Raw genomic sequence first — 18,708 nt, 5'->3', positions numbered from 1 at the left:
TAATATGAAATAAATTGATACCGAAAGCACTGGTCTACAAAGCGAGGTCATGTTGCAACAGCTTAACTGTAGAATTTCAAGGCCTGAACCTATCTGTAGACTCCGGATAACATTCCTAAATGGAAGCATAATCTTGGATTGAATTTCAAATATATTTATATTTTGATTTGGATTGGATTTGGGATTGGATTTGGATTGGATTTGGATTGGATTTGGATTGGATTTGGATTGGATTTGGATTGGATTTGGATTGGATTTGGATTGGATTTGGATTGGATTTGGATTGGATTTGGATTGGATTTGGATTGGATTTGGATTGGATTTGGATTGGATTTGGATTGGATTTGGATTGATTGGATTGGATTTGGATTGGATTTGGATTGGATTTGGATTGGATTTGGATTGGATTTGGATTGGATTTGGATTGGATTTGGATTGGATTTGGATTGGATTTGGATTGGATTTGGATTGGATTTGGATTGGATTTGGATTGGATTTTGGATTGGATTTGGATTGGATTTGGATTGGATTTGGATTGGATTTGGATTGGATTTGGATTGGATTTGGATTGGATTTGGATTGGATTTGGATTGGATTTGGATTGGATTTGGATTGGATTTGGATTGGATTTGGATTGGATTTGGATTGGATTTGGATTGGATTTGGATTGGATTTGGATTGGATTTGGATTGGATTTGGATTGGATTTGGATTGGATTTGGATTGGATTTGGATTGGATTGGATTGGATTTGGATTGGATTTGGATTGGATTTGGATTGGATTTGGATTGGATTTGGATTGGATTTGGATTGGATTTGGATTGGATTTGGATTGGATTTTGGATTGGATTTGGATTGGATTTGGATTGGATTTGGATTGGATTTGGATTGGATTTGGATTGGATTTGGATTGGATTTGGATTGGATTTGGATTGGATTTGGATTGGATTTGGATTGGATTTGGATTGGATTTGGATTGGATTTGGATTGGATTTGGATTGGATTTGGATTGGATTTGGATTGGATTTGGATTGGATTTGGATTGGATTGGATTGGATTTGGATTGGATTTGGATTGGATTTGGATTGGATTTGGATTGGATTTGGATTGGATTTGGATTGGATTTGGATTGGATTTGGATTGGATTTGGATTGGATTTGGATTGATTTGGATTGGATTTGGATTGGATTTGGATTGGATTTGGATTGGATTGGATTGGATTGGATTGGATTTGGATTGGATTTGGATTGGATTTGGATTGGATTTGGATTGGATTTGGATTGGATTTGGATTGGATTTGGATTGGATTTGGATTGGATTTGGATTGGATTTGGATTGGATTTGGATTGGATTTGGATTGGATTTGGATTGGATTTGGATTGGATTTGGATTGGATTTGGATTGGATTTGGATTGGATTTGGATTGGATTGGATTTGGATTGGATTTGGATTGGATTTGGATTGGATTTGGATTGGATTTGGATTGGATTTGGATTGGATTTGGATTGGATTTGGATTGGATTTGGATTGGATTGGATTTGGATTGGATTTGGATTGGATTTGGATTGGATTTGGATTGGATTTGGATTGGATTTGGATTGGATTTGGATTGGATTTGGATTGGATTTGGATTGGATTTGGATTGGATTTGGATTGGATTTGGATTGGATTGGATTTGGATTGGATTTGGATTGGATTTGGATTGGATTGGATTTGGATTGGATTTGGATTGGATTTGGATTGGATTTGGATTGGATTTGGATTGGATTTGGATTGGATTTGGATTGGATTTGGATTGGATTTGGATTGGATTTGGATTGGATTTGGATTGGATTTGGATTGGATTTGGATTGGATTTGGATTGGATTTGGATTGGATTTGGATTGGATTTGGATTGGATTTGGATTGGATTTGGATTGGATTTGGATTGGATTTGGATTGGATTTGGATTGGATTTGGATTGGATTTGGATTGGATTTGGATTGGATTTGGATTGGATTTGGATTGGATTTGGATTGGATTTGGATTGGATTTGGATTGGATTTGGATTGGATTTGGATTGGATTTGGATTGGATTTGGATTGGATTTGGATTGGATTTGGATTGGATTTGGATTGGATTTGGATTGGATTTGGATTGGATTTGGATTGGATTTGGATTGGATTTGGATTGGATTTGGATTGGATTTGGATTGGATTTGGATTGGATTTGGATTGGATTTGGATTGGATTTGGATTGGATTTGGATTGGATTTGGATTGGATTTGGATTGGATTTGGATTGGATTTGGATTGGATTTGGATTGGATTTGGATTGGATTTGGATTGGATTTGGATTGGATTTGGATTGGATTTGGATTGGATTTGGATTGGATTTGGATTGGATTTGGATTGGATTTGGATTGGATTTGGATTGGATTTGGATTGGATTTGGATTGGATTTGGATTGGATTTGGATTGGATTTGGATTGGATTTGGATTGGATTTGGATTGGATTTGGATTGGATTTGGATTGGATTTGGATTGGATTTGGATTGGATTTGGATTGGATTTGGATTGGATTTGGATTGGATTTGGATTGGATTTGGATTGGATTTGGATTGGATTTGGATTGGATTTGGATTGGATTTGGATTGGATTTGGATTGGATTTGGATTGGATTTGGATTGGATTTGGATTGGATTTGGATTGGATTTGGATTGGATTTGGATTGGATTTGGATTGGATTTGGATTGGATTTGGATTGGATTTGGATTGGATTTGGATTGGATTTGGATTGGATTTGGATTGGATTTGGATTGGATTTGGATTGGATTTGGATTGGATTTGGATTGGATTTGGATTGGATTTGGATTGGATTTGGATTGGATTTGGATTGGATTTGGATTGGATTTGGATTGGATTTGGATTGGATTTGGATTGGATTTGGATTGGATTTGGATTGGATTTGGATTGGATTTGGATTGGATTTGGATTGGATTTGGATTGGATTTGGATTGGATTTGGATTGATTGGATTTGGATTGGATTTGGATTGGATTTGGATTGGATTTGGATTGGATTTGGATTGGATTTGGATTGGATTTGGATTGGATTTGGATTGGATTTGGATTGGATTTGGATTGGATTTGGATTGGATTTGGATTGGATTTGGATTGGTGTTTATTTTAAATTTCAAAAAATTGTGAGATTTATGCATAATCCAAAAAATTATGCTTTGCAAATTTTTTCAAATTCGTTTTACTAATATATATTGACTCTGGAAATATTGTAAATGTTTTAATTATTGTAAATTAACAAATTGAAATATTAAAATTTCTAAAGTTTAGTATTGTATTTTTTTTTTCAAATCTATGAGCATTGAAAGTTTTAAATACTTTGTTTATTAGTTTGAAATTTTAAACACAGACTGTCTGTGTTTTCAATGTTGTTACTTATCGATTTCATCAACCGAAACCAATGAATAGAGTTGATATTTCTCTTTTTTATAATAAATCAGTTGTCTCAAAAGACTTCTTTTAACCAACGGATTTTTTTTTGGTTTCATGCATTTGATTTCTAAAATATCGTCATTTATTGCGATTTTCTGACTTACTCGCTATTCAGCAAATGGTCTGACTCAGTGTTCGGACTTTCAATTTCTTCACAGTACCGTTCTGATGGCTGATAATATGATCCGTCAGGTGATCCTTCCTGTCGAATGGCTTCCCACAAATTGGACATTTGTGTAGGCACTCCCGATGATGCAGATTAACGTGTCGCGCCAGGTCCGAGTATCGTATGAACTGTTTCGGACACTCTTCGCACTTGTAAGGCTTATCTTTCATCAGATGCCGTTGGGTGTGTTGCTGCATGGTGTCAAAATCACGAAATCGCTTTCCGCAGATGCGACAGCCATGCGGTGTTGGTCCGGAATGGCGCTGTTGGTTATGCTGGGATAGTCCACCTTTTGACTTGAACGATTTTCCACATGGTTCGCAGTTCCATTCGCTGCTGTACTTCTCCAAACAACTTTTTCTTTTGCGAGTTTTCTTCTTCGGTGCTGGTAATGGCTTGAGGACCTCCGTGTTCACATATCCCGTTATCTCGAATGTTATAGGGAAGGTGACTTCTGCAGGAGCTGGGGCTTGTTCTTGTGGTTCCGATTGAGTTTGAGGCTCCGCAGAACAAGCCGCCGGTTGAACAGGATAGTCTTCAACAGTGTAGTAAGGAACTTCTGTCATGACTGGCTCATTTTGAACTGGATAGCTGTCTGACGACGCTGTGTCAACAGAATAGTCTTCAACAGGGTAGTAAGGCACTTCTGTCAAGACTGATTCATTTTGAACTAGATAACAGTCTGCCAACGCTGCGTCAATCTCCGATGTGGTCAAGTCTATATAGTTGTTCGTCGTTGAAAACTCCTCGTAGGCTTCCAGCGAAGAGTAAATGGGCATTCCATACTCACTAAATGTGTATGATTGTGGTATTGACACTGCGTCACATTGATTCGATTCGAAGAAGCTCAAATGAGTCTGATCATCTTCTAGCACAGGAGTAGGAGTGTGTTCCGCTTTGGCAGTGTCTTGTTGATTGTCAAAGAAAGGCGGGAATTCAAATACATCTTGCCATGCGAAATCCATAGTACAAGTTGATATTTAATCACGGATTGGTGAGTACAACAGGCAGCAATTTTCTAAAATAAAAATTGAAGAAAATAAAAAAAACTAATATTTGCTATTTAATAATATATAGTGCAAAAACTTGCAGAATGTTCTGATTAGGTAATGGTACAGTCATCTCTCCCTTACTAGATATTGAAGGGACCATCGAGTTAGGGAGGTATCGAGTTACAGAACACAAAAGCAGTGCAACTGCGTTCCAAGGGACCATCGAGTTAGTCATGAAAATCAACTTTTACTATGGTTCTTTAACTCGATATCGAGATACGGAATATCGAGTAAGGGAGAGTTAACTGTATTTAAAAAAAATTTAAGAACCTCTTATTTAGCGGGGGATTTCAGAATGTTCGGCTTTCAAAGCACTTTATAATTTAAGTTGGTAATTCTTCTAGAAATCCTTCTACGATTGATTTGGTCTTACCCGACTCTAGTCATCTTTGTAGTTAATTAGTTACTCATGCTGATTTTGATTCTGATTATGTCCCTGTTACATTTCAAATATCCTGTGAAGAAATTCTCAATCCTATCAGCTCCACTTTCAATTATTTTCGAGCTGACTGGAATACTTATGAAACATTTTATTGATATTAATCTTGATGTTAACACTTCTTACATACAAAACTTGATATTGACAATGCTCTTGAAATTGAGGAGGAGGCAATTTCAACGCACTTGCGATCCAGCTTTGAAAATTATATGGCAGGATCTGCATAAAGAAATTAAAAAAACGAATTTCACAATTAAGATGTACAAATTTTGCAAATAAAATTTCTCAATTGGACCCTGGCTCTAAGCGCTTTTGGAAATTATCTAAAATTTCAAAGACCGTTTTCCAAAAATTCCTGGGAGACTGATTTGGACGAAGTGAAAACTATTATTAAAAATTAAAAACAAATGAAAGCCTCGGGCGATGATGAAATTTTCTACATCCTCATCAAGAAACTTCCAGAAAGTAGCTTATTATTCTGAGTTGATATATTTAACAAATGTTTTCAGCTGCAATTTTTTCCTAACAAAGAGAAAAATGCTAAAGTTATAACAAATTTAAAACCAGACAAAAATCCTGCAGAAGCTTCTAGCTATCGTCCAATCAGTTTGCTTTGTTCCATCAGTAAAGTATTTGAAAAGGTCACTTTGAACAGAATGATGGTCCACATCAATGAAAATTCAATTTTTGCCAATGAACAGTTCGGGTTCCGCCATGGACATTCGACCACTCATAATGTTTTACGTTTAACAAATTTGATTCCTTCCAACAAATTTGAAGGCTATTCTACTGCTCTTGCTCTTCTTGACATAGAAAATGCATTCGACAGTGTTTGGCATAAAGGTTTGATCGAAAATTTGAAAAACTTTATTTTTCCAACATACATTGTTAGAATGATTAGACTTCCTGTAAGAGCTGGTGTTCCCCAAGGCAGCATTTTGAGATCAATATTATACTATATTCTCACATCTGACTTACCTGGGTCACCTCAGGGATGTCAAAAATCTTTGTTTGCTGATGACACAGGCCTCTTTGCCAAAGGATGAAGCCTGCGTGTCATCTGTAGGCGATTGCAAAGAAGTTTGGATATTTTTTCTTCATACTTGCAAAAATGGATTATTTTGCCTAATGCTTCCAAAACACAACTAATAATATTCCCACATAAACCAAAAGCTCTTTGTTTGAAACCTTCAAGTAGACATGTTGTCACGATGAGAGGGGTTCCAATAAATTGGTCAGATGAAGTTAAGTATCTAGGGCTCATGCTAGATAAGAATTTAACTTTCAAAAATCACATTGAGGGCATTCAAGCCAAATGTAATAAATATGTAAAATGTCTCTATCCCCTTATTAACAGAAAATCAAAACATTGTCTAAAGAACAAGCTTTTGATCTTCAAATAAATTTTCAGGCCAACCATGTTGTATGCTGTACCAATATGGACTAGCTGTTGTAATACCAGGAAGAGAGCTCTGCAGAGGACGAGTTACATAGAATATCCAATGTTGAAACATTGGAACAAATGTCAAATAAAATAATAAATAATTTTTGATGGAACTCGTTGCAATCTTCTATTTATTTATTTCGTCAATCAATTGTAGACTTTATATGTTTGCTTAATACTATGTTGTATTATATCTCAGGGAATTAAAATATTGCCTAAGCTTCGTTCGCGACATGGTCAAATCAATTTCTGTGTAATGCTGGTTATAAAGAGACATCATTTGATTTATTGGGCCGAACTTGGCATAATTAGTTCGATGATTGTTTGATGTGAACAAATTCCGATTTCTCAACTGTCTGGCGGGCGTGTAGAAATTCAAACTAGATAAGAGATTGGTGGAATCAATACGATGCGATACTATATCATTGACAAATGAAATCATGGCTAATTCGCGACGCTCCCTTAAAGTCTGGATGTCAATAAGCATGCATCGAGCCTCGTATGATGGCAGTGGAAACGTTGTCCAGCCTAATTTGCGTAAGGCATATAAAAGAAATTGCTTCTGTACTGATTCGATTCTATCCTCATGTGTTTTCATATGTGGGGACCACACAATACTACAATATTCTAAAACTGATCTTACATAAGCAATGTACAAGGTTTTAATCGTATATGGGTCCCGAAAATTGGAGCTAAAACGCTTAATAAAGCTTAGCATATTGGTTGCTTTATGGACAATAGTATTATAATGGTCAGTAAATGTAAGTTTAGAATCTAATATAACACCTAAATCTCTAATCTTATCGCACCTTTGAACATCTTGATTTTCTAAAGAGACAGTAATCTGTGGTGTATTACGTTTTCTGCTATATGTGATTAGATTACATTTTTTGACGTTTAATTTAAGTAAACTTTTACTACACCATTTATCAAATATACTTATTTCATTCAGATAAATGTCGCTCTCTTTTTTGCTATTGATTTCCATAAAAAGTTTCATATCGTCAGCATAAATAAGAATTTTAACATGTTTTATCACATATGAAATATCATTAACAAACAATATGAATAACAATGGGCCTAAATGTGAACCTTGGGGAACTCTTGATGTAACATGAACAGTTTTAGATAGTTTTCCCTCAAATCTTACTATTTGTTGGCGATCTGTTAAATACGATTCAATCCAGTTGAGGAGTCTCATTGCAATTCCCATTTTATTTAGCTTGAAAATCAACATAGGAATATCTAATCTGTCAAATGCTTTACTAAAGTCGGTGTAAAGTGATTCGACGTGGTTACCTCTATCCATTGCATTTAAAGTGTAATTTACAAATTCCAAAAGGTTTGTTGTAGTAGAACGACCTTTAAAGAAACCATGTTGAACATTAGTTATTCTATGTTTTATTTGGCTAAATACTTTTTTATTAATGATTGATTCAAATAGTTTTGGAATGGATGAAATAATAGTAATTCCACGATAATTTCGAATATCAGATTTTTTACCAGACTTGTAAATGGGTATAAGAAATGACCTTTTCCATTCTTTTGGAAATCTGCCCTTTTCAAGTGACATGTTGAACAGCCAGAATAATGGTGCTGTAAATTCATTGGCTAAGTTTTTCAGTAAAGCAGGTGGGATTCCGTCAGGCCCTGATCCTTTGGAGGAATCTAAATTCTTCAGTCCTGTTAAAATGTCTTGTACCTGTATTTGACTAACGCCTACATCGGTTGTAAAATCAGGAAAACTAGAAAAGTGCTCAAAATCACGGTCATTATCCGAGAAGTTTGTATAAGTCTCTTGGAAAAAATCAGCAAAGAGATTGCAAATGTCATCTTTATTATCTGCTACTTTATCATCCAATGTCATTTTAGATGGAAAGTTGTTAGACTTCATCTTAGTTTTAACATAATTGAAGAAATTCCTATTTTAAATCATTTTAAATTTTTGTGTTGTACTCTTCAAGTGCAGTGGATATGGCTTGATTAAGTTGGTTGACAATATACAAATAATTTTCTAAACTTTCTTGAGTTTTTTGTTGTCTGTAAATTTTATGAGCCTTTTGCTTACGATTTTTCAAATTTTTTATTTGCTTATTGATACAAACAGGATTTTTTGACCCATTCCTACGACGTCTCCGCAAGAGTGGAACTTCCATCTGAATAATTTCCGACAAAATTGAATAAAAACCCGTCACTGCATACTCCAAATCTTCCTGATTTTTCAAAACGGATTGCCAATCTATTCTATTCAATTTCTGTTTGATGCCGTTATAATTGGCGTTTTTATAATCAAAGAAATTCTCAAAGTCATAGTAGTCGGAATTATGATAATTATGAACAAAGATTGAGTACTCGATAGCGATTTCCACGATTATGCGTTATACAGAGGCATCTCCACGTTCGAAACCATGGGTATGACAAACGTTAGCAAATATTTTGTGCACAGGGAAGCTAAGAACCTTATGGATTACTAAACTTGAAATTAAAGGTTACCATATTTAAGGGCCTCAAACGCAAAAAGTACAAGTCGTTACAACAAGACAAAGATAGCTTTCCATCTTAAGAAGGCTGATAGCAACTATGTACCTTAGAAATAGGATATTAAAGACCTGTTGTCTGAAAAAAAGAGATTTTTTCGGAAATAAAAAAAAAATTGTCCATAAATTTTGTGAGAAATTTTTCAAGAGAGTTCTTATTCCTCCGAGATTTTATCCAGTAATTCATCCATAGACTTTCCTGGAACATACTCCAAGTTTCCTGGTTAAAACGTCCTCTAAAATTTAATCAATAACTTCTCCTAAAATGCCTCCAGGAATTTCCAGGGATTTCCCTTTAAATTGTCTTTCAGGATTTATCTAAGATTTTAACTAGAAATTTATCTGAATATACCTTCAGCAATCGCTCCAGAGATTCCTTCTCAGATTCATACAAAAATTCCTACACTAATTCTACGAGATTTTCTAAAGTAAGCCTCGAAAGATTTTTTTTTTGCAAAATCTTCCAGGAATGTCTCAAAGGAACGGCCAAGAGAATTTTGCCGAAAAATATATCCGTGAGGTTTTTCAGAAAAAAAAAATCTCTGAGAGACTTTCGAGGAAGTTTTGGTACATTTCATAGATAATTATTTCATAGATAATTTGATGAGATAATCGAGAATAAAAATCAATCATATCTCTGGACAATACTTTGCAGAATTTTGTACAGGAAATTCTAGAAAAACTTAAATAGACATTTTAAGATTTCATGGGAATGTTTTGAAAAACATATTAAAAAATATTCGGAAAATTTGCAGCGGTAATATTTGTATTGAACGCTGAAGAAATTTCTAGAAAAAAATGGGTTCGATTAACCTCTCAAGAAATTCCTGGGTTCCAAGGAGGAAACGTTTATGAATTCTTGAAGAAATCCACATGAACAGGCGGAGGAATTCTCGCAGGGTTTTTCGAACAACCTCTAAAGCTATTTATTCAAAAACTCTGAAATTTTTTGGGAGAAATTCTGTGGAAAGCTTTAGAAGATCTCCTACAGTAACAACTGGAGAATTCGGTTGAAAGATTAGTGAAATTCTGGGAAATTGGCAGAGAAATCTCTAAAGGATTTTAGGAGAATTCCTTCTCACAGACCCTGAAAGAATTCTTAAAAAAATCACCATGATAATTTCTGAAGCTTTTCCTCGGGGAGACGAAATTCTTGAAGATAAGTGCAAGCAAAATAGGGAAAAAATCTTTAGAGACCATTTTGGTTAAAACAGTGACTTTAGATACCTTCCAATAAAGTAGAAACTTCTTAGAGACTTGAATTGAGGCGAAGTAGGCCTTCATTGAAATGTATATGCGCCATGATTGCTGCTCATTCATCTCAAGGTTTCGAATTATTGAAAAGCAGTTGGTTTTACATTCACATAGCTGACAAGTATCAGCATACTTTCGAGCTGTAGGGTAGATGTACCAATAGTGGAGGTACTAAGCATGATTGGACCTCATTTAATCACCTAAATTCAAGAAGCGCAATTAATGTACATGTTAATGTTGTAACGGGAAGTAACAACCATTGACTTAATTAGAAAAATTAATACATCGCAGTAATCCAAAAGTAAGTTATTTAATGAAAAATAATACCTCCACTATTGGTACACTGTTCCTTTAGTTGTGGTATATTTTTAATTTGTGTTCCTATAGTTGCGGTATTCGTTGTTTTCTTATGGGATCCTCCACAATAGGAACACTTTACCGCATTTATTGGTACAAGGAAGAAAACTTTTAGCAATTTTAGTGATATTTCATCAGTTTTGAAGTAATTTGAACGCTCTTTCCAACTTTTCCGTGTATCAACAAGCCAATACGTCGATTGGCAGTGTCGGTTCGGTAGCTAATATGATAAAATCAGTGAAAACAGCACTACCGCAACTATAGGAACACCCACAACTAAGGGAACACTTGCACTATGTATATTTAATGATACTTTGTCGAATCGAAATGAACTATGAGGACTAAGATTTATTACTTTGAAATTGGGAACTACAATTCCACATCATGGCTCTTAAAACGAACGACCAGCTACAGTTAAGTCACCAGTCACCGTGCGGCCTCCATTCACCGTGCACATATACAAATTCCTACAGAATATTCATTCAATTTTCACAAACTATTCTTTTGTCAGCAAAATAAGATAAAACTGATGAAATAAAGTAGTTTATGTCACAAAGCATTTTGAAAAGCCTAGTTTATGTAGTCAAAATCTTGTGAATTCTGTTTGATAATGAGATTTTCCAACACTGTTAGTAGAAACGCCAAAAATTCACTTTTTTCATTTTAAGTTAGAATACGAAATTTTTCAAAATTTCAACTAGTTTTTGCTGTGGATACTATTAGTAAGATGTATTTCATCGTATGAGCAATGAGATTTTATGCAAATTAGAATTTTTTATTGTGTTTCAATCGAAACCCAAATGCACGGTGAATGGACCCTCTTCAATATATATGGTTCCTATTACCGTGCATTAGTGAAAAAGGCATGAAATTATTCGGTAATACTAGATTTATTGTTATATCGTGATTAAATTATTTTATATTTAGTTTTTTAGTGAATATGGAATGGCTTTGACAATACAGTCAAACCTCCTTTAACGATTTTGGTGAAAAAATAATTATTTAGCCATTTTTTAAACTTCTTAAGGTTTTTAATGTAGATGTAGATTTGAATACTCTTAAAAATGAGTGCGCACACTACTAGCAACAAAGTTGCTCCATCAACAACGTTTTTTCAAGATATGAAATAAAATCACGACGAAAACTATACGCACGGTAAATGGTGACAGAACGGTACGAGGTGACCTTAGCATGACATTTTCAAACATAATTTTTGAGTAATTTTTTGTTATGCATCACTAGTTTTAGATTTTTTCCTGAATTATGATATAATTGCATGCTACGTAGTGGTATTCTAGTACGCTCCAAATTATTTGGAAAAGTTGTATAATTTTTTGAAGTACATTTTTTTCTTAAATGCACGGTGAATGGTAGCTTGACGGTACTTAAGCCAAGTATGCTGTTCAGCTCAAGAAAAGCAAAAATTTCTGCGGAAAAAATGGTCATGAAATTTTCTACAGTGAGCTCCATTTTTTTGAGTGGTCTTAGAAAGAGCAATTTTTCGAGCTTTATGGCGGGAGAGAAATATCCATAGAATTCACTGGATTTGAATCATATAATTTTCTTTTACCAGCCTAACATGAAGCCAATGACCTGTTGGTTACTTCAAATAATAATGGGCATTTGGATTCATCTATTTTTAATTTTAGGGATAAAATATCGCAAATATGACTCGCGACCCTCAAGAAAAACGTCTCCGAAATGTTTAAATTTGCCAATCTCAATAAGAAACGATTATTTCGAAATGATTCTGAATTCTATTTTGTGTTAACATTTAGATGTATTAAAAAAGGCACACGGACATTGATTTTTCTATTGTTTTTAATAAGAGTTCATCTCTCGCATATTTTGCTGTTATGATAATTTACGGACGCCCTGTATGGAGACTGCAAGCATGTTGGAAAAATCGATTTATTCTAAATTTAATCGTGTTATTTCAACCCAAATAAATTTGAAATGAAAGTTAAAGTCATATATTGCATGCTTGGTGGATTACATTACAAAACACTTTGGTAAATCATACTTTCATGTAAACATCAAAGAAAACAGTGTTTTATACAACTTTAGCGACCAGTAGCTAAAAATTGTGATCTTCTGAGACATTTCTGAAAACGGGATCAGATACAACAACCCCAAATCTACTAGAGACCCATAATTTGATCCTTGAGACAAGCAAAAATATCATTTTTGTTACGCTGTGTAATAAAACCAGAAACATCATAGTTTCATACTGGAATGTTAATGGTATTCAGGGCAAATCACATGACCGATTTCTCATCAACAATTCGATTGATGTTGTTCTTATCTGCGAACCCTTTCTCAAACCAACTATCATACTTGTTCATTCCAATTTTAAAATTTGCCGCTTGTACAGATCTGGCCATCATAATGGCGGAGTTGCAAACATCGATCATTTTAATGTTGCGCATACTTTACTGCCTTCTTTCACCCTTGAAATTGTCGAGGCAATAGGTATTGAGATTGTTACATCTACGGGTCCAATTTTGTTAGTTTCAGCTACACTACTGGCGCAAACAGATATAATCACCTTTTTGTGCAAGATATTCATAAGCTCACTACAATTCGAAATAGTTTCTTCATTTGTGAAGATCTAAACGACCACTACCGTCTGTGGAACTATATTCGCGCTACCACTGCTGGCAATTTGCTTTTCAATGAGCTTCAATATGATACTTTTGTTATAAAACATCCTCCATTATCTATGTATATTCCTACTGATCCAAACCTGCTCTTCTCTTGATTTAGTGCTTACAAATGGTTTGCGCTCAATTTTAAACATACGAACAGTTCATGATCTAACATCTGACCATTTACCAGTGCTATTTGAAATTGATTCCACTACGGCAAACTAAGCTCATATTAGATCTGCTCCAGATTTTTCCCATGCCAACTGGATAGGATTAAAATCTTTTCTCAATTATAACTTTGATCTACAACAACTTTATTTGAATACAATTCACGAAACCTATCAAATTGATAACCATATTGAATATTTTACCACTTTAAATTTATTTCGCTATTTGTTCCAGATAGATACAAGCTTATTTCACCTGATGATATTCTTAGTTTGATTAGGTTAAGAAATAGTCGCCGGAGACAATGACAACGAAATCGGGAAGACCACTCTGACCCACGAAACTACCGTCCAATAGGACCGCGAAATCAAGAAGTCTATTGGACTGTTTTAGGCAATGAAAATGCATTCAATCCGGTTTGGCACAAAGGTTTAATTTTCAAAACGATCAATTTGAATTTTCCTACTTATCTGGTAAAATTTATTCACTCCTACATATCAGATCGTTACTTTGTAGTAACGATAGGTTCTGAAACCTCTCAGTTTTATCTCCCGTGTTGTATATCGTCTATACACAGAATATTACAGATTTGAAGGATGTGTACGATATCAATCTGCTGATTATGTAGCCATTAGCCTGGGACACGGTTATATGAAAAATTTAGATTCTCGCTCCAGTCCACTTTTTGGATTGCATTTAGGTCCCATAACAACTGTGCAAAATTTCAGCTCGATCGGTGAAACTATATTTTTGCGCCAGCCGTTCAAAGTTTGTATGGGAATTACTATGGGAAAACTTACTTTCGCAAAGAAAAATCGCCATAGGTCGCCCATCGACCTCTATAAAAATTCTGAATACAGACCTCTATAGGTATTTCTACAATGAACAACATTGCCGGAGACCGCAAAGCAATCCGATGCTTGTGAAAAAAGTTATTAAGCATAAACTATTCGGAAATTTTGCCCGATTTTGTTATTATTGTTATTCTTTCACGTGTTAATCAACGTCGCCTTGCCAATAAGTTTTCATTGAATAACTTTTTTCACAAGTGTCAGTTTGTTCCGCGGTCTTCGGCAATATTCTTTATCGTAAAAATACCTATCGAGGTCTGTGTTCAGAATTTTTATAGAGGTCAATAGGCGACCTCTGGTAATTTTTCTTTGCGAAAGTAAGTTTTCCCATAGTAATTCCCATACAAACTTTGAACGGCTGGCGCTAAAATATAGTTTCTCCGATCAAGCTGAAATTTTGCACAGTTGTTATGGAACCTAAATGCAATCCAAAAAGTGGACTGGAGTGAGAATCTAAATTTTGTCACACACTAGTAGCCATAGCATCGTTATCTAGCATTCCCGTTGAGGTGATTATCAGTCTCAATGCGAGTCTAATTCAGCATTCCAATTATTGCAAGAAATGGAAAATTAACGTCAATGAAAAAAAAAACTGAGGCTGTTTTTGTCTTTACAAGATTCAGAAGTCCAAGACAACTTCCTAACAGATGTCTGAATTTGAATGGATTTGATATGCCGTAGAAAGATTGAGCGTTAATCAAGTAGGTTTAATTTTAGATAAAAAAAACTGACATTGTAAAACATTCTCAGGGTATGCTTGAGAGATGTGAGATATTGATTAGAGTTATGGATCGTTTTATTACAACTCTAGCCTACGCTTCGCCTGTATGGTCTGAGTGTGCCATGTCTCGTAGAAAAAATCTACAAGTTTTTCAAAACAAATGTTTAAAAATGGTTCATAGTTTACCTTCTTGGTTCAGCACCAGAGAACTACATGGAATTAGTCATATATGAACCTAGTTTTAAAGTTTTTAATTGTTTCAAGATAGAAGTTTGTTATTTGAAAAGATTGTTTTTCTTTAAAACAAATTCAATATTATCACTTTATTGTAAAGATACTTAAAAAATCAGTTTTATTTGTAGAATAAGGAATTAATTATACAATACTCTTTTATGATGAATAAACCGCCGATTGATTGTGGAAGAGAAAATTTTTTGGATAATTTCGAACACATATGCTGCAAATATAAATTAATTTAAAATATTGTTTTGAAAAAAAAAATATTGCAGAATTTTTCTAGATATTGCAGGATTTTCCAAAGAAATACTTGAACAAGTTCCCTGCAAAATATAATAGAGCTCTGGTACCTCTGGTATCTTACGACAATTTTGTTGTTTCTAGATTATCCTTTTTTTTTTGAGAAATTAATCGATATGTCATCAGAACATAACTTTAATGACATCTGAGAAAAATCCTTGGAAAATCCTTTTGGTTATCCAGAAAAAATACCAAAATAGTTTGATTCCTTATTGGATTTCTAAAGAAAAATTTAAGTACTTGGGAGAAATATAACAAACAATTACTTCAGATGCTTCTTAAAAATATGTTTGAAGCGAGCCTCAAAGAAACTGGTTTTTAATTATTCATACAAATGCAATCACTTTTCATGCAAAATTTTTAACGGTTTCTGAAGAACTTCAGGAGAAAATTACTGAATACAATTTAGTAGTTTTTGGAGAAATTTCAGAAGGCAGCCAAAATAAAATGCTCAAATTCAATAAAGGATTTAAAACGAATTTCAGGAGGCGTCCTGTGAAAAATTACTGATAGATTTATCTCAGGACATTTTTAATATACCTTTTTGATGTACCCTTGATAAAAAGTTGCTGACAATTTAACTCTATATAGTTTACTCACAAGGGAAGGTCACGATGGTGTTACACGGGGTTTTCAACCGGACTATTTTTGTTAGATTCTACATGTCAAAATATGAAAAACCCCAAAGCCTTTCGGGTGATGGACCAGTGGTGTAGCCAGGAGGGGCTTTGAAAGGGGCAATTTTGTACGTATATTATATTATTAAGCTAATTGGCAATTTGACAAAAATATTTTTTTAGTATCTATTGTGATGGCAGAGAACAGAATTGACATTAATGTATGTTTAAAATGTATTTTCCATGCCATTGGCGTAACTAACATGGACTATGGACACCAAAACAAATTTGGTTTTATTAGAATAGTATACAAATACTAAACCCATCCCGATTGCGCCTATGGCATGGGAAATACATTTCAAACATACATTAATGTCAATTCTGTTCTCTGCCATCACAATAGATACTAAAAAAATATTTTTGTCAAATTTCCAATTAGCTTAATAATACAATATACGTACAAAATTGCCCCTTTCAGAGCCCCTGGCTACACCACTGGTCCATCACCCGAAAGGCTTTGGGGTTTTTCTTATTTCGGCATGTAGAATCTAACAAAAATGGTCCGGTTGGAAACCCCGTGTAACACCATCGTGACCTTCCCTTGTCAGTTTATCAGGAGAGTTTCTTGATGATTTCAATAGTACCGTTTTGTTTCGAATTCCGAACACTCGGTTTTTGTATGGCGATTTGGTTGAAAACATATGTAATCAAACTGCCTGAAAATTGCAGTCGATTGCAATTCAATTTTACGTCTTCCTATTAATTTTATACCTCGGAAGGTGTGTTGATTCTCTAGTTCGAGATAAGTGAAACTAGCTCAGATTAAATTGTTTGCGAAATTATCCATTTTAGTACGATTTATTCATGGTGTTCGGAATTCGAATCAAGGTGTTCGGAATATGAGACAGAATGAACACTGTGTTCGGCATTTGAATCAAAATATTGTTCCAAACTTTTGCGTAAAAACTATACTAAACATGTTCAAATGAACAGTCTTCTCGGCACACCTGAAGCCAACAATTATATTTTTCGGAGAAATATAAATGATCAAAAATATCAGCCTATCAGATGCATTTGAAGTCACTTTTGGCCTTAAGGCTATGTAGCCCGTCATTCGTGTTGGCAACAATGATGACTTTTCAGCTTGCATTTCAAAGTGATAAAACTCAGTCTTGATAATTTATATTGACTTGAAAAAGTATCACTGTACGCGTTAACATGCATAAAGTATGCTGATACTTTTACAGGTGTGTCAGTGCAAAACCAACTGATTTTCTTTGATTCGAAATCGTGAGATGAATTAGCAACAATCATCAACGACGCGTACAAATTTCAATGACGGCCTACTTCGCCTTAAGTGTTCGGAATATGAGTCAAAACGGTATCTATATCCCTTTGGATTGTCACGCGAGATTTAGTAGATTTTGATTGAATTTTTCAGCACAGTACAAAAAGGACGATAAAAACTTTATAAATTCAACAGGACAGAATATTCACCTGGCCAAATTATTAGCAAACTAGAAAATCTACGAAGAGGTATGGATCACTATCGGATTAGTCGTTATGATTCCTTATACGAGAAATGCAAAATTGTTCAAATGGTAATGGAAGCTTTCAGTTAGGATAAATGTTATTGGAAACCTTATCTCAAAACGTTAGAAGTAAATTCTTAGAGAACCAGAAAACCACTCAACCATTCACTAGCTGTGAGCAGGTTCTGTCCCGTAATGAATGTAATGGCCGACATAAGAAATATATGACGGTTTCCCAATGATGTTGTTTTTTTCTACACAGTACAGACTAGTATCCAACATATTATATTTTTCTCCTAGATAATGCACATTCGACTATAAATAGAATAAAGATTTAGGTACTTTAACACTTACTCTTTTGTTTATAAAATTGGTGACTATTCGACGATGCAGAACAGATTTTTTTTTCTTTTTAATACTGTTTTCATTCACAACTTTTACATCACGACAAATTAAAATCTCACTGCGCGGAATTACACTAAGTTAACATGGACACTATAGAAACTTGAATATCTTCTGAAATTGAAGATTTATTGGTACAAATAAACACACTTCTTCGAGTGCAGCTATTATCATTCGGACTTCAAATCAAGCGTGTGCTAGAATAAGGGCGTAAGTCGCATGATCGATTTCGCTTCATCGATCCTCTCTTCTTTGAATAAAGGTGACAAGATGCGGATTTGTCAGCATTTTGTCACCTTTATTCAAAGAAAAGAGGATCGAAGAAGAGAAATCAATCATGCGACTAACGCCCTTATTCTAGCACACGCTTGAAATGACGGTATTGTGCCACTTGATTAGTATTTATTTACGCTTGAGACCTTTTCTGTCAAGGCGATCCGATGAATAGCGAACCTATACTGGCAAGCGAATAACCCTCTCCGGTCGCTTTAAATAA

At 34.6% G+C, this 18,708-nt stretch overlaps 1 protein-coding gene across 1 annotated transcript; it reads right to left on the bottom strand.

Annotated features, from left to right (window-relative positions):
- Positions 1 to 3,509: 3,509 nt before the first annotated feature.
- Positions 3,510 to 18,402, bottom strand: LOC5578648 (zinc finger protein 14). The gene is made up of 2 exons (XM_021845736.1): positions 18,165 to 18,402; positions 3,510 to 4,671 (listed from the first exon to the last, which is right to left on the bottom strand). Exon 2 carries the CDS (start codon positions 4,616 to 4,618, stop codon positions 3,599 to 3,601), a length of 1,020 nt encoding a protein of 339 aa, XP_021701428.1. The 5' UTR covers positions 4,619 to 4,671; positions 18,165 to 18,402; the 3' UTR covers positions 3,510 to 3,598.
- Positions 18,403 to 18,708: the final 306 nt, after the last annotated feature.

This window comes from Aedes aegypti, chromosome 2 (assembly GCF_002204515.2).
Source record: "Aedes aegypti strain LVP_AGWG chromosome 2, AaegL5.0 Primary Assembly, whole genome shotgun sequence".
In the NCBI taxonomy this organism is placed as follows: domain Eukaryota; kingdom Metazoa; phylum Arthropoda; class Insecta; order Diptera; family Culicidae; genus Aedes; species Aedes aegypti.
The sequence above is the reverse complement of the archived record's forward strand: the minus strand, read 5'-3'. Positions and strand labels throughout refer to the sequence as shown.

What these genes read in the sequence shown, in the direction of transcription:
- LOC5578648 (XM_021845736.1), bottom strand. Translation starts at nt 4,618, where the DNA reads ATGGATTTCGCATGGCAAGATGTATTTGAATTCCCGCCTTTCTTTGAC.